The sequence below is a fragment of the Alosa pseudoharengus genome, unplaced genomic scaffold, assembly GCF_046254945.1.
Source record: "Alosa pseudoharengus isolate Yale_2024_CS ecotype anadromous, Long Island Sound unplaced genomic scaffold, YU_APseudo_1.1 YU_APseudo_1.1_scf_1, whole genome shotgun sequence".
In the NCBI taxonomy this organism is placed as follows: domain Eukaryota; kingdom Metazoa; phylum Chordata; class Actinopteri; order Clupeiformes; family Clupeidae; genus Alosa; species Alosa pseudoharengus.
This window is the reverse complement of record NW_027468564.1, coordinates 1,673,118-1,693,464: the sequence shown is the minus strand read 5'-3', so window position 1 is coordinate 1,693,464 and position 20,347 is coordinate 1,673,118. Positions and strand designations below refer to the sequence as shown.

Genomic DNA, 20,347 nt, shown 5'->3' with positions numbered 1-20,347 from the left:
CAACATGACATTCAGCATTATCAGTGAAGATCTTATAAAGATGAATGCTCATACCATATAGACTGTTATAGAACTATAGTCTATGGCTATACAGTCCAGAGAGACAGAACACAGTAAGACAGTACAGACAGCTACAGACAGTACAACACAGCCCTCTCAAGAGCCCTCATACAGACAGACTAACAACTAGTTGCCAGACCTGTTTGCATGAGAAGCCAATGTTGTGTACATTTGGTGTGGGTTTTTGAACATTCTAACATAAGATTCCTTTCCGTAACAATTCAAGGTTCTAAAATTCTGTTGAATTCAATGAACCCAGACCCTTTCAACAAGAAAAACAAAAACAATGTTTTCTGGTGTGATATTGACCTAAAGTGTGTTGAAATATGATACCGAGTGTGAACATATGTCTCATAGCTCATCTTAGCTTGTCCCCTGCACTCAGAAATCTGGCGCTAGTTAACCGATGCTATCATCAGTTTTTCGATGGGGGTGCCTCGGGCATCAGCCTAGCCATGCAAATAAGTCACTGTTTTACACCATTAACGAGGCTCCAAGTAGCTCCATACTTCATTGGTAGACTTCCGAGGGCCTTGACATTTAAAACGAGACATTGAGAACTTTGAAAAAGCACAGGTAGTTTATTTACAAGATGATTTATACAGACAGTACCTTAAGGAATTTTACCATCTTGAATTTAATCACAATTAAGTTGAGCGACGCGTACGAATGAACAGGTATGATAAAGGATCAGATTCCAAAAATAATTCCGTGGAAATGCATGGATTCCAGTTGCTGCTACTTCAATTCTGAGATCTGTTTCTGCTGTCGTTGCATTCCCTCTGTCATATCGGAGTTGTGTTCCTACTTTTTGTATTAGTGCGCATATTAGTGCGCATCTCAACCAGAGGGGGACCCCGAGAGCCAATCTCTTTCTTAAGAGAGCCTGTAAAGTTAATGCCGAGCCCTGATGTGCTGGTTAAGTTTCAAGGGGTATCTGAATGCTTCTCCACATTGGGCACATTTATGAGGCTTCTCTCCAGTGTGTATTAACATATGGGATCTGAGATGTGCAACTTGTTGAAATCCTTTTCCACACTGGGGACATTTATGAGGCTTCTCTCCAGTGTGTACTAACATGTGTTTTTTAAGATCTGAGGACGATCTGGATGCTTTTCCACACTGGGCACATTTATAGGGCTTCTCTCCAGTGTGTGCCAACATATGGCATTTAAGATTTTGAATTTGCGAAAAAGTTTTTCCACACTGGACACATTTATGAGGCTTTTCTCCAGTGTGGACTATCATATGGGTTTTAAGAACTGAAATTCGTTCAAAACTTTTACCACAATATTCACATGTATGAAGCTTATTTCTGTCTGAGGATGTTCTAGGTGTCTCTCTGCAATGGGCACATTTATGAAGCCCCTTTCCAGTATGAGTAAGCATATGGCATTGAAGATATGCTGCCATTGCAAATGCTTTTCCACAATGGACACATTTATGAGTCTTGTTGCCAATGCTCTGGTCTTGCTTAATGCTACAAGTGTGTATTTGCTGGTGTTTCTCGAGTTCAGTGATTGCTGTGAAACTCTTCTTGCAGACTGTGCAGTGGTGCAGCCCTTCTTGCAGCTGCAGGTTGAGTTCATCATTCTGTCCATGGATCTTCTGTTGCAGGCAGTCTGGGTGTTCTGATACACCTGAAAGAGTTGCGATATTGTCTTAGAATGAGAGGCAGATTCAAGATTCACAATACATGTATTACATGGTAGGGTATATCAGCATTAAATCACACGTATAAAACTGTACATTTTTCATTTAAAAAAGAAAGGAAAGATAGGTCATGTCTTTTAGTTGTACTCATGGGTAACACCCATGTTAAGGTGACCATTACAATCCTATTTTTTGCTCTTTCCAGTTTACTAACAGGAGTGTCACCAACATAGTCACAGTCAAGCTGCCCGTGGCAGACTGTATAACTAAGTTCAGCAAGCTTAACTTTACATGTCATAACATCAACTAAACATAAGTCACATCTGAATTCTATCACTTGTAATACAAATGTATTTAATACAACTAGGTGAAATAATTGGCTATGTTAGTTCCACAGTTAACTACCTAGCAAGTTTTACATGGGAGATTATAGCTACGAGCTAAATTTGTCCTCAACTTTGGGGTATTGGAAACAAATTAGCTTGATAATGTACATAGTTTTGACATCAGTCAGTTACATATATATTTATTCATAACTGTTGTGCTAGTGAAAGTATTGAATGTCCTGTGAATTAATAACCAGATGTAACGTGTGACTAGTGTTGCGTAAGTTTTAGCTACGAGCTAAATTTGTACTCAACTTTGGGGTATTGGAAACAAATTAGTTTGATAATGTACATAGTTTTGACATCAGTCAGTTACATATATATTTATTCATAACTGTTGTGCTAGTGAAAGTATTGAATGTCCTGTGAATTAATAACCAGATGTAACGTGTGACTAGTGTTGCGTAAGTGTTAGCTACGAGCTAAATTTGTCCTCAACTTTGGGGTATTGGAAACAAATTAGTTTGATAATGTACATAGTTTTGACATCAGTCAGTTACATATATATTTATTCATAACTGTTGTGCTAGTGAAAGTATTGAATGTCCTGTGAATTAATAACTAGAGGTAACGTGTGACTAGTGTTGCCGCGATTAGTCTACTTAGTTGACATAACTGACCATGAAAATTAGTCGACGGCAATTTTTTCGACAGTGGTTTTACTTATTGACCGCCTATTTATTTTTGTTTTCCCCTAAATTGGCTCACTGTAATGTTATTAACTCTATGTTATTAACTCTTGAGAAGTACAATGACTGTCTTTGCATGTTAAACAGGCAGTAATGTTTTAAACCTCGCCATGCATGCAAGTGTAAACGTGAGCTGCATATAGCTGCATGCCTGCCTGCTTTCAGAACGATTCATTATTAAGCAGAGCTAAGCGGGTGAGTAGTAGGCTAGTCCAGACTCTGAATAATATGGTATTGTGGAAATTACAATAAATGAAGTGAAGAGAGTCTCTCACGTTGACAACTAAACAGCGTGTCATTTATTCATTCATACAAAAAAATGTTAAAATGAACATGACGCCGCCCGTGTCTACTTTAGTGTTGACTCGTTTTTAAATTGTTTTAAATTGGTAAGTTACCATTAACTCAATGTTGTTTTCTGGTGCCGCCGGAAACGGTTTGTTTATGCAGCTGAAAGGGTTCATACTGGAAAAGCTTTTGCAACATCCACAGCACAGCAAGTCTTAGCAACACGTAATGTTGCTCTGGTTCCGGCAATACGACTGAATTATACGAATTACAAGGTCATCATTCATTAATTGTTAACACTCACTTTCCAGAAGATGCTCCTCCTCTTCTTTCTTCACTTCAATCTCCACTGGTGCCTGGAGTGTTTCACTGGAGCCTAGGGGGGACACCCAATACCTTACACTTAATTGCGCTGAAAAGCAAATCCTGTTTAGTTTTTAAATGCTCACCTCCCTCTCTTCTCTCCTCATCTTTCTCATCCCTCCTCCCTCTCTTCTCTCTATCTCCTTCTCTTCTCCTTATCTTCCCTCCTCGTCCTCCCTCTCCTCTATTACCTCCCTCTCTTCTCTCCTCCTCTTTCTCATCCCTCCTCTACCTCCCTCTCTTCTCTCCTCTATCTCCTTCTCTTCTCCTTATCTTCCCTCCTCCATCTCTTCCTCCCCCTCTCTCCCCTCCTCCCTCCTCTACCTCCCCCTCCCTCTCTTCCATCCTCTAGCTCCCTCTCTTCCCCCTCTTCTCCACCTCCCCCTCTTCCCTCATCTACCACTTTCTCCTCCTACCACACTTTAACTATTACAGAGGTAGGCAACCTGCAGCTTAAGGGTTTAGCACACCTCTAGTGGCTCCCTGGCTTTTGAACAGTGCTCTCCCACATCCACATCCACGGATGAGGTGGCCTTGAACAAGGTACCTAACCCCTGCACGTAACTGCTCTCCGGGCGCCAGATTATGGGCTGCCCACTGCTCCGGGTGAACACACAGACACAAAAAATATATATATAATAGATGCCGTTACACGAATACTCCACAGGAAGAATGTGTACTGTATGTGTGCTCCTAGTGAGCTCACTGCTCTGGGTGTGTGAACAAATGAATAAATGTATTGCTTAATACATAGGATTCGTGTCTGAAAGGGGCATCTTAAAGGACTTACATTCCAGCTGATCATCGTGCTCTTGCTCATCCAATTCTGCCTTTAACTCAACCTCTTGCTCCTCCTCCTCTTTCTTCACTTCAGTGTGTAGTGTTTCATAGTAGGTCACGTTATACTCTGAATTGTCTGTTTCAGATTTAACGTTACAGTGAAACTCTCCAAAGGGATTTTCTTCTTCATCTTGACATGATATCATACGGCCATATTCTTCCTCTTTGATATTTTCTTCTTTCACCAGCAGGTCAACCTGGAGTGTTTCGGCATCGTTAACGTTACAACCAGAGCTCAACTGTAGTCCAAGATCCATGTTCCCAACGGAGGTCGGCAAAAGGAAATCACATCCAAAGTTCTCTAGCCCACAGAAAAACACATCGAATGATTCTCAAAATAGGTTTCCTTCCTTTCGGAAAACGACTGGCTAGAAATCAACATTTAATTAGCCTACATTAAGACGCCTCCTTGTCACTTAGGCTCATATGAAACCGGCTATTATTAGGCTATCGCTGGTCTAGGCTCTAGACACGTAAGCGAAGTGTCCTACCTTGTGTGTCGTTTGTCTAATAAACACGCCAAACACGTGTCAACGGCAAAATTTAGCCTAACTTGGACCAACATTTGTGAAATTTCGAACTCGTTGTTTCCTTCTGCTTATTTTCCTCTTCTTCTCCTTTGGCGGTTGGCAAACTACTTATGGTGCATTACCGCCACCTTCTGAATGGGGTCAGAATAACTACATTTATTGAAATTCTACTTAACCCGTTTACAACATGACATTCAGCATTCTCACGGCTGGAGATCGTATAAAGATGAGAAATGCCCAGGGCTTAGGCTCATACCATAGACTGTTATAGAACTATAGTCTATGGCTATACAGTCCAGACAGACAACACAGTAAGATAGTAAGCTACAGACAGTACAACACCAGTCAACTAGAGCAGACTAACAAATAGTTGCCAGAGCTGTTTGCATGAGAAGCCAATGTTGTGTAGGCCTACATTTGGTGTGGGTTTTTGAACATTCTAAAATGAGATTCCGTTCTGTAACAAGAAAGGGTGATACTGCAATTGTGGGGTGTATCAGGCACAAACAAGAGGAGAACAGGAGCCTGGTGAGGACTTTGTGCAGTGGTGCAAACTCAACCACCATTACGAGTGGGTGCAAACTCAACCACCAATACAAGTATCTGGGCTTACAACTGGACAATAAACTGGACTGGTCAGCCAATACTGAAGCACTCTACAAAGGGCAGAGCATGCTGTACTTCCTGAGGAGGCTGCGGTCCTTTAATGTCTGCAGTAAGCTCCTCAGGATGTTTTACCAGTCTGTTGTTGCAGCGTCCTCTTCTATGCTGGTATGCTGGGGAGGAAGCACAAAGAAGAAGGATGCTGGATGACTAGACAGTAAGGAAAGCTGGCTCTGTCGTGGGAGCCGAACTGGAGTTCATCACTTCAATATCAGATAAAAGGACCCTGAACAAACTGATCAACATAGACAATGACTGTCATCCACTCCACAGCGCTATTACAAAGCAGAAGAGCTTGATCACCTGGAGACTTCACTCACTGTCATGCACAACTGTCAGACTGAGGAAGTCATTTGTCCCCATGGCCATTGAACTGTTCAATGCTTCACTGAAGGGAAGAGGAGAGATACTTCAGACAGTCTGTCTGCGTCTCCACCTTCTCCATGTCTGTGTACTGACTGTCCACTTGCCTATTGTTTTTACTGCTACACTGTTTACATACTATATTAGCACATATGCATAATCCCTTCCTCCCTCCCACAGCCTGGATTGTGGCCGTATAGGCCTAATACTTTTTTATTTAATACCAATGGCTGTAACCCTGTTACTTCAACCTATTCTTGCACTGATATAGATTTTTATATTACTTTGTCTACATTATTCTCTTATATGACCATATTTATGTTGGTCTCAGACTTTATTCTTGCACTGTTGCTTATAGTTTTAATATAGTATAAGCTATTTCTTATTGAACAGCATAGCTAAAATTATCTAGTTCAGTAACATCAGTTGCTTGATTAAGGTTAAGAACATTTTAAACACTTTTCATGTTTGCTGGAGGGAGTGGCACACAACATTTTCACAAAGTCGGTCTACAATACCATGAGACAAGATCCTGAAGACAATAACGATAGGAAAAAAAACATATTTGCCAATGTTTTAACATTAACAGGAAGTTGATAGCCCAGTACAAGTTAATTCAAAATGGAGTTCATGCATAGAGCCGTATGTACATTAATCAACAGGGCATATTTATTACCATTTGTATTGTTATAAACATTGGACAATAACCTCCACCATCATTAAACATGTTCTGAATGCTTTTTCAAAAATTCAATAACGTGTAGAGCAGTCCACCTTCTTGATCACAGAATTCATTGTTTACCCACTTCTAATTTTACCACTACATCTCTGGGTTAAAGGTGTCAGGGTTTTTGAACATTCTAACGATTCCGTTCCTCCAGATATTCTGGGCCAAGATGTAGCAGCCTGCAAAGCTGTGTTCAATTCCTGGCTTCCACCATTGTGCCCTTGAGCAAGGCACTTAAGTTGCTCCGGTGACAATAATCCCTTGTGATATAATTGACATAGGCCTACATAAGACACCTTGGATGAAAAGTGTCTGCTAAATGTTTCGCTACTGTTACTGGAATAAAGACAGAATATATCAACCAGAAAGAAACATCCATTTTGTCTTCCATGTCTGCATAGGTTACTGCAAAAAGATTGTTTTTAGTCTAAATAAGCAATTAAACAATTGTTTTTAGTCTAAATAAGCTTAATTTAATAAGGGCTTGGCTTATAAAAACAATACGAATAATAAAAAAATGTCTTAAAAACAAGCACATTCGGCTGCCAGTGTGTTGAGCAAATTTGTCTGGGTAAGCTGCCTTAAAATAAGTCGTCATAACCCCCCGCTCTTTTTTTTTCTCTTATAAAATATAAGTCCCCTCATGGGACACACACCCAGACTCCACAAGGCTGACTTCCAGCAGGCTATCAAATAGGTTACTATTTCAACAATTTAAGAATTAGCCTACATAATGTGAAGGTTGTTAATTAGGACATGACAATTGAATTGCACTAAAAGCAAGTTGATAAAATTACCACGTATTTCCACTGCCAAGTGTGCCGAGATTTCTCCCGTCCAGATGGTGGCAGTATCATAATGATACCGTTTCTTGTTCGGTTTGAAGATAAAAAAAGAACATTTGTTTGCAGAGCACCTGGAGGGAAACTTTTCAAAGGGGGCGTGAAAAGCATGCTAACGTTAAATGCTCCACTAAAACACAACCACTAAGACGACAGGCCTGTGCGCATTACACGATTTGAGGTAGGCCTACTGAGTCTTCTTTACGCGAACCGTTGTACATTTTGGATAATCTTTGATGATGTAGGATAGCCTATCGTAGGCTACACAGGCAGACGTCACTGCAACAGTGTTAACGTAACGTTAACGCTACAGCGAGATAATTATGAATTAAACTGTGATGTTGTAATATTGCTTTGCGTCATTTTATGATCCAGTCGAAAGATAGTTTTCAGTTGCATCTGCTATGCAGTGTGTCATGGCTTTCAGTGTATTTTTGTTTGTATGTTTTGGTGCATGTTCTGAGATATGGACCGCCCCCGCGATGTTGTTTTTCCAACTGCGAGCGTTCATGTGCTGCTTTGTCGTCGGAATGTCTGAAAAACATGGACGACACAACACAATTTAAACATACGCATATTCATCTTTAACAAATGACTTAAAAGTGTGGTGTAAAACACTTGTGAAATAAGAATTTTGCAGCTTTCAAGTGGCAAAAAGCCGTAATTTTCACATTAAAATCAATCAATAAATTATTACACTGTTTATTACACTGTTCAATTCTTGCAAAGTAGGCCTAGTACAATTATTGCACGGTTCTATCTTTGCACTCATATTGTCATATTTCATAATTGTATTACAATGTTATGTTAACTCATATCTGCGGAGGTCTCCAAGTAAGGTCTCTGTGCAGCAGTGGCATGGCTGCACTACACAACCACGCCACTATGAGTTCAAACTATCAATTTGAGAGCGACTGTTGATCCGAAGAAGATTTTCATTCATTCATTTTAAAATAAAGATCCAGAATTTTAATTAACTTGAAGACGACTGGTTAACGTGGTTCTCAATAGGGAATAGTGCAAACTCAAAGGACTAGATTTAAAAAAAAAAAAATCCCCATCTCCCAAAAAATGTGTTCATTAGAAAACAAATACAGGAAATGCATAAATAAGTTATTAGAACTGCTACTATGGTTGAGCAACAGGGAAAATGTCTCGAACGAGTGTTTCTATCTGTAGGCTAGTTAATTTAGTGATAAATGACCTTGCCTATTTCTATTGACATCAAAGTCCTTTTAGGCAAGTCCCTCCACTCGGTGGCCATATTGCAAAGCATTTTGGGCACTTATCGGGCATCTATTCCGGTAGAAATGCGTGTGCGCTCCAGCAGGGGTAGATCACAACACATGATTGGCACAATGTATTCACAACACACCACATGATTGGCATGATGTATTCACATGTAAGTAAGTAAGCATGCTAAACTCAACATCCAAACAGTATTCTAACGTTAGCTTTGAGATAGCCTACTGCTTGATTGCATAACTCTACTTAGTTTAGTCTCCTCAATGTAGGCCTACTATGTTGTGATCAAGCATTTCCTTAGCAGACCTTAGCAGAGTTAACTTTAATGCAGCAGTTTTGAACAAATTTGCGCAGCATTGTCACGATGCGGATTTAATAGCAATTTAGCCCGCCGTCTTCTATGCAATGCTTCTATGTGGCAACAACAATCCTTCAACAATCGTTAATGATTTGTTAAATGCACATGCAGAGGAGGGGCGGTGGGCTCGTTAAGAGAGAGAGCGGGGTGGGGCAGGGCAAGGAAAGGCTGCGTGCGTAACAAGCGCAGCTCAATGAAAGGACTTGATCTTATCTTTAATTTAATTTAAATAGTAGGCTGCAACATAGAATATTAATGTGTGGCGGTCGGTTTTGGTTTTGTGGCGCCCCGCCACAGATTAGTCAACGTATGGGAAACACTGCACATGAGAAGTGATGTTTTTCACTGGGAAAAAATGTTTATGCAAAGTAGCAGAAGGTGCACACACATCCAACTTAGTACAGGTGCAGGGTAAAGTAGAGCCGTGAAATAAAGAAAATAAACAAATGTTTATGTTCATGTAATTACCACTGCAAACATGTAATTACCGCTGTCAATGGCAACGGGTTTTGTACTTCAGATTTACGCCTTTTATATCACTCCACAAGTAGTCCGGTCACTTCATTTCACATCAGTGAAAGCGGATGGTTGATCAGCTGTGTTCTAAAGAATGTTCAGTTTGTATTGCCACAACGAAACAGTAACGAATTAATATAAAGAGTATCATACTATTTGGTTTGCGCAGACTGAGGGCAGGTCTTTTTTTTCCCCCAAGGTAAGACCCGCACTGCGACTGAGCACTAACTACAACGAATCGGACGATGGAGGTAGAAGAACTCGGAGGCCGTCGTGACATTCAGGGAAATATGATTACCAACCATAATTACCACGAGCAACAAACCCTTGCAGATAGGCCTACGCACAGAGACGTTAAAACTGAAACAGACTTCACAGAGACATCAATAGTGGCAAGCACAGCAATGGCTGATATGATGAAGGAAGAAGAGGAAGAGGTAGTCTGCACCGCGGTGGAGATTGAAGTGACTCTGGAGGAGGAGCCAGATCAAAATGAGTGTACTGAGGGAGGTAAGTAACTTCAGACTGATGTGGTATTACCTAATTTTTTGTTCATTCAAGGACAGACTTGGACTATATGCCTTGTAGGTGTGGTAAACCCTTCAGCAGGGGAGTTTTAAACATTCTAGCAACACATTCTGTTCTGAAACAATGTAAGGTTCTAAAATTCCATTTAGAACATTCATTTTCTGGGGTGCATTCCAAGTAGGTGCCTTTAAGTGGCAGATCTGAGTAAGTTAACTCAGAGAATATTTCCTTATCGACAAATCGAAAAGTCGTTGCATGTGGAACATCATTCCAACATTCTACTAAAGTTGTCAATATTTTACCACTATCGGTCTAAAATATTTTTCATTTGTTCAGTTATACTTCATATATCATTTTTTAATAACTTTTCTTAATATTCATGAGAAGTTGAATTTAAAGATATGGTGATCCAACGGCATACCACCAGCAGTCCGATATCTGCCAATCTGATTTTGTTATCTGACTAGTTAGGTGCAAGGTGAATGTTGCCATGTTGGAAATGTCTCTTAACAAACACTCCGCCCAGTAGCCTGACGAGCCAGACCCACATTAAAATGTAGGGTCTGGGCACTCACCGTTCACAGTGCTCAGTCCGAGGGGCGGGATAATCGGTTGTCTTTCAAATTCCCTCTGCACGCAATAGGACAACGCTGAGTCCCATGCGTTTTCCCACCAGCGGAGCTAGTTGGCTAGTTCAAACTTTTGCCAACTTAAAACAAACTTAACTCGTGTCACACTGTTGACCAACAGCAACATCCATCTTCTTTGTTTTCAAGTAGCAGGGAATTCAAGCCAAACTGTTGCAACTCTGCCATCAATCATTATGTTAAGCCCGCCTAACGACTCTATACATGATTTGATTGGCCTGATAGAAGTTTAATTTTTTCGAGCTCACAAGCCAACGTAGAGTTGCTAGACTAGCCCTGGAAGCAAATGTAATTTGCTGCCGCTAGGGTGCGTCTAGATTTCTAGGCTATCCGCCCAGTGCTTTCCCTGAATGAGAAAGTTCCATTAGTTCCAAGCTTATAAAATCGCTGTGTCTCATTTTACATTGGTATTTGTACATGTCGTGACTAGCTACACAAGTCGCAACATGTAGGCAGGAGCTATAGTTAGTCCACCTCAGCAAGCTATGCTAATCGTGCATTCCATTTGTACGAAGGGCTCTTCTTACGAGTAGTAAGATGACCCAAAACAAGAAGTTATGGAAAATTACGAGATCATACCCCCCCTAAAGTCATCTGATGAGAAACGGTCTCGTACAAATCAAACGACCCCTAGTTCACGGCGAGTTCTGACTACTTCAAAGTTACGTCATTTCACAAGTTACCGGCCACAAACAGGTCAAACATCGTCAACGCATACAAATGGAACACATTATAAGCTAGGTTAACAGTCAGTGCTTCAGACTGAGTTACTGCATGCAAATATAACTGTCTACTTCAAATATGACCCAGGTGTATCGGAACATTCAGATGGAACACTACAGAATAAACGCAGGCGGGACGGCGAAGCTCGGCGACCGTCTAAGGCAAGGCCACGCAACTGTGCAGGTTGCGAGAGTTCCGGACAGCAGAGGGGAGACCAAAAACACCATCGGAAACAACAAAACAACAACGAGAAGACTGTAGGAGTTCATCATGGAGAGGAGACTGGTGTGGAGGGGGGCTGCATTTGTGACCATTGTGGAGAAGTCTTCATCAGTACCACAACTCTTAACAGTCACGTCATCAGCACACACACCGCTGAGAAACCGGGTGACCACAGCAGCCAGCCCAGTTCAAATCCTGAGAAAAGTTCCGAGTTAAACTCCGAGCTAAGCAGGTATTATTTACATTTACGTTTATTTATTTAGTATAAGTGCCTTGCTCAAGGCGCACAACGGTGGAAGCTGGGAATTAAACCCACAACCTTTCAGGCTACTGCATGATTGCTCAGCTCACTACGCTACTGCATGCTAGTTCAGGTCATTAACCCCTACGCTACTGCATGCTAGCTCAGCTCCTCACCCATTACGCAACTACATGCTAGCTCAGCTCCTTACCCACTATGCTACTACATGCTAGCTCAGCTCCTTAATCACTACGCTACTGCATGCTAGTTCAGGTCATTAACCCCTACGCTACTGCATGCTAGCTCAGCTCCTCACCCATTACGCTACTACATGCTAGCTCAGCTCCTTACCCATTACGCTACTACATGCTAGCTCAGCTCCTTACCCACTACGCTACTACATGCTAGCCCAGCTCCTTACCCACTACACTACTACATGCTAGCTCAGCTCCTTACCCACCACACTACTGCATGCTAGCTCAGCTCCTTAATCACTACGCTACTGCATGCTAGCCCAGCTCCTTACCCACTACGCTACTGCATGCTAGCCCAGCTCCTAACCATTACGCTACTGCATGCTAGCCCAGCTCCTTACCCACTACGCTACTGCATGCTAACCCAGCTCAGGTCCTCAACCACTATGACACCACAATGATTATGATGATGTTCCTTTTTATTTTGCTTTATGTCTTGTGTGCTCATTTTGTATTTGTAAATGAGTAGATGCATTATTTCACAATCCTTTTTGTTTGTTAGGAAGAATTTATTTATTTTTTGCTCTTTTTGACACTACTTCTTCTCAATTTCTAGATTGTTTGAAATGTTGTCCGGTTCCAGAGATCTGGAGGAGACCAGTGAAGGCTTCAATGAAAGGTGTGATGGTGGTGGTGATTATGATGATGATTTAATTGCTAATTTCGCTTATCAAGAAAACTAGCGAAGGCCTGAAGGAAATGTGTGGTTGTGTTAGTGATGGTGGTGATGATTATGATGTTTTTATTGTTAGTCAAAGTCTGTTTTTTTGTCATCAGCAACACGGTCGAACTGCAAGCAGCTGCTGAGTGTTTACACAGGGAGAGCGGTGGACAAGACAGTGCAGATTCCTATGTGCAAAGAGACATCGGTGAAAAAGACAACACCGTTTCAGATGAGGACAGCATACTATCAGCTGAAGACGCCTTCGATCCTGATTTTGAGATGTTAGTAAGAAGTTTGAGAGTGTGTGTATGTGTGTGTGTGTTTGTGAAAAAGTGAGTCTGTGTGTGCCGTCTGTGAGAGTGTGTGTTCATGAAAAAGTAAGTGTGTGTGTTTGTGAGAAAGTGAGTCTATGTGTGTGTATGTGTGTGAGAAAGTGAGTCTGTGTGTGTATGAGAGAATTGTGAAACCCAGAGTGGTAGAGAAAACAGAGTGGCGACACTCCCAAAAGAGACTGTGGGAACATTTTTTTTTTTCCATGCCAGTTTCCGGATTATGGGAATTTTGAAATTTAAAACGCCAATCACTTGGTCAGTAGTCAATTGTTAAGTTAATTGATTACATCCTCCAGCATCCAGAAATACATCCTGTGATTCAGCCATTCAGCACACTTTTTTTAGAACTTCTGATCGTGTGGCGACGAAATCAGAGTCTCTCACATAATTTAAACGACCAGCAAAGAGCAAAGTCAGTTAGAAGAGGTCCTTGTGGGGGTCCAAGTCCCTCGTCCCGGGTCATTTCCTGGTCACCATCCCTTTCACTCACTCGTTTCCTGTTTCCTGTCTTTGTCTTCACTCACAATTAGGGACGTAGCAATGATTAGTCGATAAAGTGGACGATGTTGATTATGAAAAAATGTCAATGTGGAATTTTATTATTGACGGGTCTGCAAAGACATATTGAAATCTTTGGCTGCTCCATGCGAATGTTCAATAACGTATGAGATACAAACATTTATACACACACATACACACACACACACACACACACATGAATACATACATACTTATGAATGACAGCGCAACAGAGAGAGACAGGGTGAAATGATGGCTGAAACTTCATTCAAACGCATCGGAACATTTTAGTGAAATAAAGCAACAAAAACAGACATGTAGCTATTTCAATGACCGTTGGCTTTGTGCTAACTGGCTATATCATAGGTTTTATGTTAGCTTACCTGTCGGAAAAGATCTCAATGATGATGGCTAGTATGTGAACTCTACAAATGTTTATTCTGCATATTATTCTATGTGTGTATGTGTGTGTGTGTGTGTGCGTACATGTGTGTGTATTGGAGAGGGATGGGGAGAAGTGCACATGTGTGAGTGTGTGTGTTTGATGTAAGAGATGGAAAAAAAATGTGACCTGTCCATGTGGCTATCGCTAGGAAACCGATAGAGTCAGACGATTCACAAGATTCTGACTGGGAGCCAGAAGTCCGCACCCCCAAGAAGAGGGCGAGGTCTGCGACTTTCACCGTGGGCGACCCGCACGGAGGCGATTGGCAGGTGCAATTAATTGATTAATCCAGGGTTCCCACGGGTCATGGGAATTTTGTTGCAGCAATTAAAAACTTACTCGCCAAATATATACAAATTTCCACGCTAAATTGGTGTATATCTGGTTATTAGCTTTACTGCTTGTTTGAGTAGACCAACTTTGTTTATTCAATGTGCATTTATTCATCTCCCGCTCTAAAAAAGTAAAAATCTTGTTAAATAATTCAATCAATCAATAATGACCAAAATAATCATGGTATGATTTTTGCCAAAATCAAGCAGTCCTATGGGAGCCGTGGGCGGCCGAGCAAACGTGTGAAGCGTCAAGAAGGACCTGGGTCCACTCAAAAGAAGACCGCTCAGAAGGACGCTCTGAAATGTGTTGTGAAACACCGAAGAGGACGCCCCCCTGGGTCCACTCAAAAGAAGACCGCTCAGAAGGACGCTCTGAAATGTGTTGTGAAACACCGAAGAGGACATGCACCTGGGTCCACTCAAAAGAAGACCGCTCAGAAGTATTCCGTCAAACACCGAAGAGGACCCCCCCCTGGGTCGACTCAAAAGAAGACCGCTCAGAAGTATGCCAGGACACACCAGAAAGGACGCGCCACTAAAAAGAAGTCTGCTGGCCAGGACACTCAGGAGGACGTTCGGAATTGTGCCCAGTGTGGGGAAGTGTTCTCTGCTTCCGTAGATCTGGAGAATCACATGCTCACGCACGATGCAGAGGAACCTCAGGACGGCAACCCGCCTGGCAGAAGCCCTGATCGCTCATCAAGACAGGAAGAATCCATCGAAGGCCTCAAGGAAAGGTATGATGGGGCTTTTGTATCTTCCGGGTCACACTGTTGTAAGTGAAGTGTCACACGGAAAATTGAGAGGGGAGGAAAGGTTTTTTTTCATACCAATAGTACTCCGTGACCTCGAGAAACCCAAGATCTATAATCTATGCCGGAATTCTCCTTAAGACGTTTTAAGTTGTTGAATTCTCCTGTATAAAGGTCTTAAGACGTCTTAACTTGTTGAATTCTCCTGTAAAAAGGTCGTAAGACGTCTTAACTTGTTGAATTCTCCTGTAAAAAGGTCGTAAGACGTCTTAACTTGTTGAATTCTCCTGTAAAAAGGTCGTAAGACGTCTTAACTTGTTGAAACCTGTAGAGACGGCGATGAGATTGACTACACGGACGAAGAGAGCATCGCGTCGTGCGCTGAGTCCCTGGACGAAGAAGAGCTCTTGGTGGAAGGCAGAGACCCGGATTCTGAATCGTAAGTACATCAATTACAACGCCCGCCATATGTATTGGTACCCTGGTTAAAGTGAAGAGATGTAAAAAAATAATTTCTATATGTGACGTTGGAAGACACTTGTCATTTTCCGTGTAGTACCCGTGTACCCGTGGCTACACTGGACATTCAACTGTGTTCTGTTCCCATGGCTACACTGGTCATTCAACTGTGTTCTGTTCCCATGGCTACACTGGACATTCAACTGTGTTCTGTCCCCAGAGCTGCACTGGTCATTCAACTGTGTTCTGTTCCCAGAGCTACACTGGACATTCAACTGTGTTCTGTTCCCAGAGCATGCTTTCTCTGTCTATGATCTGCAGGATTAGGGCCTCCTCGACGAGGAGATTGCTTGTCCGCGGATAATTTGTGGCACAATCGAATGGTATCATGGAACCGCAGACCGAAAGAAAAAGAAACTAAAAATTTTCCAGAATATGCAATATTTCTTGATTTAGTGTTATCAAATAAAGAGGCATAGAATTAGGGGGTAGTGGTGTGAGCGCTAATTCAGTGTGTGTGCGCATCTGCGCAAGTGAAACTGTTGAACCACTGGAGATAACGTGGGTAGCAGCAACAAACAACGTAGCCTATTTAAAACAAGGAATGAAGCAGATTCTTGCTGTCCATGTAAACAGACTGGCTAGATCTTTAAATTGACACTAGTTAAACATGTTTAAGTTAGGCTAATGAACATGTTGCATTCTATACGGCCTGATTATGTAATTATTTAAGCTACATAGCCTGTCTACAGTTTTCCTCAACTTGACTAATTATGAAGCGATAATAGGATATTTGACCGGCATATCATCAAAATGTCCGGAAAACAAAACCACAATTCTTTCAAGTGGAAACTCTGGTGCATGTGTGTGCATGTTTTTGTATATGTGGAGGTGTGTTTGTGTGTGTGTGTGTGCGTGCATGTGTAGGTGTGTGTGCGTGTGTGTGCATGTATGTGCATGTGCAGATAAAGACACTGACACGTTCCTCCTCGTTTTCAGGGAGTCGGAAGAATCTGATTGGGAGCCAGTGGCAGAGCCGCCCAGGAAGCAAGTCGTTTCCCATGACGACCCTGACCGCAGTCTCACTCAAGCAGACGAGGAGGAGGAGGAGGAGGAGCAGGAGGAGGGGGGGTCAGGAGGACAAGCTCCCTCTAGACGACCTGCAACCCACAGAAAGAAAGTGAAGTCCTCCGTTGACCACCCCACCCCTGACCCCGGAGTCACTCAGGAAGAGGAGTCGCCGAGAGTTTTAACTCCCTCTAGACGACCTGCGGCACGCGGACGAGGAGGAAGGGGAAGGGGAGCAAGTGCAGGAAGTGGACGTGGACGAGGAGGAAGGGGAAGGGGAGCAAGTGCAGGAAGTGGACGAGGACGAGGAGGAAGGGGAAGGGGAGCAAGTGCAGGAAGTGGACGAGGACGAGGTCGCAGGGCAGAGCCCACGGCCAGACCGGCCTTCGCCAGCGACGCGTGGAAAGGGTTGGACCAGGAGGATGTGGTGCCCCGCCAGCCGACCTTTAACCCCACCCGCACCCCGGGCCCCCAGCTCTCAGCCGGGCGGGTCTACACGGCGGTGGAGCTGTTCCAGCTGTTCATCACGGACGCCATGCTGCTGACCGTCGTCAAGAACACCAACCAGTACGGCCGCCGGCAGCAGGAGAGCGGAGCCAAGCAGGCCGAGTGGCAGGACATTACGCTGCGGGACATGTACTCATACTTGAGCATGCTGGTCTACATGGGGCTGGTCAAGGTGAGAAAAAGGATTCATATATTTGTATTTATATAGATAATATAAATAAACTTATGTACACATGCTGATCTACATGGGGCTGGTCAAGGTGAGAAAAAAAGATTCATATATTTATATTTATATAGATAATATAAATATACTTATATACGCAGCTAAGTGACAATAACACACAACTAGTTAACACACATCTAGTATATTCTAGTTAACTCAATCTTCAACACACTTGAAGTATACTGATCATTAGCTGCAAGTATAGTGAAATATGTTAAGATTTAGTATATTTAAGCATATTTCTTTTCACCTGGGTGGTCCAGGTGTTCGTACTTGAGTTTGCTAATCTACATGAGTGTAGGGGTGTCACATTTACGGATTTAAAGGAGAACTCCGGTCGATTTCAACACTTAGCTCTGTTGTTTGTTATCACGGAGTGCTGTCAGTAGCGAAAAAACTAAACAAAATTAGTGTTGCCTACACAAAGTTATGCTCCTGCTAGAGTTTGCACCCAGGCTGCTGAAACGGGGCAGGCTTTAAATGTGCTTTTAGCCTCTTAACATGTTCGAGATGTCATTACAAGGGCCTAGCCATGTGAACTGATTCCTTCCGAATGAACAATAAATATGACTGCAGTAAATGTGAGAGAGATGCATAAAGGTTGTGCTAATTCAGCCAGTGCATATACCTCGGTTTATTTCCAGTGTTCCGGTGACGTCCACACAAGTCGACTCATACAATCGTATAATATTCCAAAACGAGGCTGGGGCACCTGAACCGTACACCGGCGACCCGGGTTCGATTCCCGCCCCGTGGTCCTTTCCGGATCCCACCCCGACTCTCTCCCACTCACTTCCTGTCACTCGCTGTCACTCTTCCTGTCGCATTAAAGGCATAAAAAAGCCCCCAAAAAAATCATAGGTCTAATCGACGATGCTGCCACACCACCAACGTTTGTTTTTTCCGTGACGTCCAGTATGCATGCCAAGAGGAAAAAAACACATGTGTGTTGAAGTGCGGTGCGTTAACATATCTCCGCAAACTTTACAGCCAAAATAAAACATCAACTGAACTCGAACTCCTGGTGGGAGGACACTTGTTTCAAGTTTAAAGTCATTGGAGTTCCTTTGAACCAATCTCTAACAACTGGCGTTTCGTCATACAGAGAAGTTTCTCTACATCACGCCCCTAGCAAGCAAGCTAGCATCATATAATTTATTCCAATGGTAAAGACGGCAAGCAGTCCATTCAAACACAACGGTTATGAGTAAATACGTATATGTAACTGTCGTATATGACTCATGCCAAAATGACATACATTACCAACCTAATTTACTTCCAATACCCCAGTGTAAAGGATAAATTGAGCTTGTAGCTAACAGTTAAAGTTACCATAAACTCCAATTTAAAACCGTTTGCTTACTAACTAACTTAGCTAATCGGGGAAGTATAAGCTCTTTTTGCTCCCTGTGTGGATTCATCCCCCCAAAATGGGTGGGGAAATTCAAAGTTCATCCCTCTGTTCGCTGGTTGGTTGGTGGCTCTTAGAAAGGACATGGATGCCGGGATTTGGAGAATCATGACACCCCTACTTGAGTGTATTAGGAATATAATTTAAGGATGTTAAACTAATTATCAGCATACTTCTCTTTTGTGTGTTTGGTTTAAAGTATGTTTAACACGTACCTTCCAAAAGTATACTTCAAAATAGATGTCATTAAATACAACTTCAGTATACTAGAAATAAATATACTAATTCTGCAATTTGTGAAGTGTCATACTGTGTACTATTATGTACTGTGTACTAAAAAGTGTATTTTAATTTGTAAAACGTGTAATTTAAGTTGTAAATAACTGTAATTTAAGTTGTAAATAACTAATTTCAAAGTAGATAACTGTAATTTCAAAAAAAGTGTATGAAGCATATTTTTTTTCACCTGGGTGGTCAAGGGCAAGAACTTAACCGACTACTGGCGCAGGTCTGAGCTCTACCGGATAGCCTTCCCGCTGACGGTCATGTCGGGCCGCAAGTTTCAAGCCATATCGACCGCTATCCACATGAGCGACCCGGCGGCCGACGCGGCCAACGACATCCGCAGGGGCACGCCCGGGTATGAGCTTTGTTTTAGAAATTTTGGGAATCTGTTCCAAACGTTCCGATCCATCGGAATCGTACACATCCACACGTTAACGATTCCACTAACGATTCCAATACAAAGCTTTGTTTTAGAAATGTTTACTTTTTTAGACATTTTAAAGCATTCAACTTCTGTATAGATATTGTACACTTGATATTCATTCTCTAAAACCACTTTAAATTAGACATTCAAAGCCAACAACTCTCAAAGCCATCCTATAAGTGTTCAGCAAATGGTACAGGAATCGATATGGGAATCGATAAGGAATCGCATCGATAAGCAGACTCGACAATGACATCGATATCAATAATTTCTTAACGATGCTCATCCCTAGGTATGACCGCCTGGGCCGAATCAAGCCCATGTACGACGAGCTGCGCGCGGCGTGCAGAGCCAGCTACCACCCGCGGCAGAACATCTCGGTGGACGAGCGAATGGTCGCCTCCAAGGCGAGGTCCTGCCTGGTCCAGCACATGCAGAACAAGCCGACAAGATGGGGCTACAAGCTCTTCGTGCTGGCCGACTCGTCCAACGGCTACACCTGGGACTTCTTTGTGTACGAGGGCCGCGGCCCGGGCCGAACAGAGAAGGTAACTGCTCTGTATTTATTTATATTATTTATTTATTTATTTTATTCATTTATTTATTAAATTAATATTATTGATATAATCACAGAAAGTACATAACTGCTCTTTAACTATTTATGACCGCCGCGCAGCGAAGCGGCGGTCATATAGGTTTAGTCAGATTTTTTTTCTTTTTTTTTTTTTTTCTTTTTCGCATGCCCAAATTTCCGTCAATGATTCCCGGGATACTGAAAGACCGGG

The 20,347-nt window shown here is 42.4% G+C and overlaps 3 protein-coding genes across 5 annotated transcripts in view; 2 read left to right on the top strand and 1 right to left on the bottom strand.

Moving 5' to 3' along the window:
* LOC143121097 (NACHT, LRR and PYD domains-containing protein 3-like) overlaps window positions 1-20,347 on the top strand; it is a 295,171-nt gene that overhangs the window by 200,940 nt on the left and 73,884 nt on the right. The window lies entirely within an intron of this gene.
* On the bottom strand, window positions 619-4,889 carry LOC143120075 (uncharacterized). Of its 3 annotated transcripts, XM_076281352.1 has the most exons (4): window positions 4,771-4,889; window positions 4,230-4,580; window positions 3,381-3,488; window positions 619-1,700 (listed from the first exon to the last, which is right to left on the bottom strand). In XM_076281352.1, exons 2-4 carry the CDS (start codon window positions 4,534-4,536, stop codon window positions 955-957), a joined length of 1,161 nt encoding a protein of 386 aa, XP_076137467.1. In that variant the 5' UTR covers window positions 4,537-4,580; window positions 4,771-4,889; the 3' UTR covers window positions 619-954. The 3 variants fall into 3 exon arrangements, with proteins under 3 accessions (XP_076137467.1, XP_076137466.1, XP_076137468.1); XM_076281351.1 differs by having other exon boundaries at window positions 4,230-4,889; XM_076281353.1 differs by having other exon boundaries at window positions 3,381-3,452; window positions 4,230-4,889.
* The window catches only part of LOC143098989 (uncharacterized), a 29,529-nt gene continuing 16,665 nt past the window's right edge, over window positions 7,484-20,347 (top strand). The window contains exons 1-11 of the mRNA XM_076279286.1: window positions 7,484-7,585; window positions 9,723-10,033; window positions 11,509-11,875; window positions 12,695-12,757; window positions 12,916-13,083; window positions 14,247-14,367; window positions 14,641-15,170; window positions 15,517-15,624; window positions 16,644-17,391; window positions 19,333-19,493; window positions 19,855-20,110. Coding sequence (XP_076135401.1) covers window positions 9,769-10,033; window positions 11,509-11,875; window positions 12,695-12,757; window positions 12,916-13,083; window positions 14,247-14,367; window positions 14,641-15,170; window positions 15,517-15,624; window positions 16,644-17,391; window positions 19,333-19,493; window positions 19,855-20,110 — 2,787 coding nt within the window. The 5' untranslated portion in view covers window positions 7,484-7,585; window positions 9,723-9,768. The remainder of the gene's footprint in view (window positions 7,586-9,722; window positions 10,034-11,508; window positions 11,876-12,694; window positions 12,758-12,915; window positions 13,084-14,246; window positions 14,368-14,640; window positions 15,171-15,516; window positions 15,625-16,643; window positions 17,392-19,332; window positions 19,494-19,854; window positions 20,111-20,347) is intronic.

Coding starts and splice junctions, on each gene's coding strand:
- LOC143120075 (XM_076281351.1), bottom strand. CDS start 4,536: ATGGATCTTGGACTACAGTTGAGCTCTGGTTGTAACGTTAACGATGCC. Junction 3,489..4,229: donor GCACGATGATCAGCTGGAAT/GTAAGTCCTTTA, acceptor TTTGCTTTTCAG/CGCAATTAAGTGTAAGGTAT. Junction 1,701..3,380: donor GGAGGAGCATCTTCTGGAAA/GTGAGTGTTAAC, acceptor CAACTCTTTCAG/GTGTATCAGAACACCCAGAC.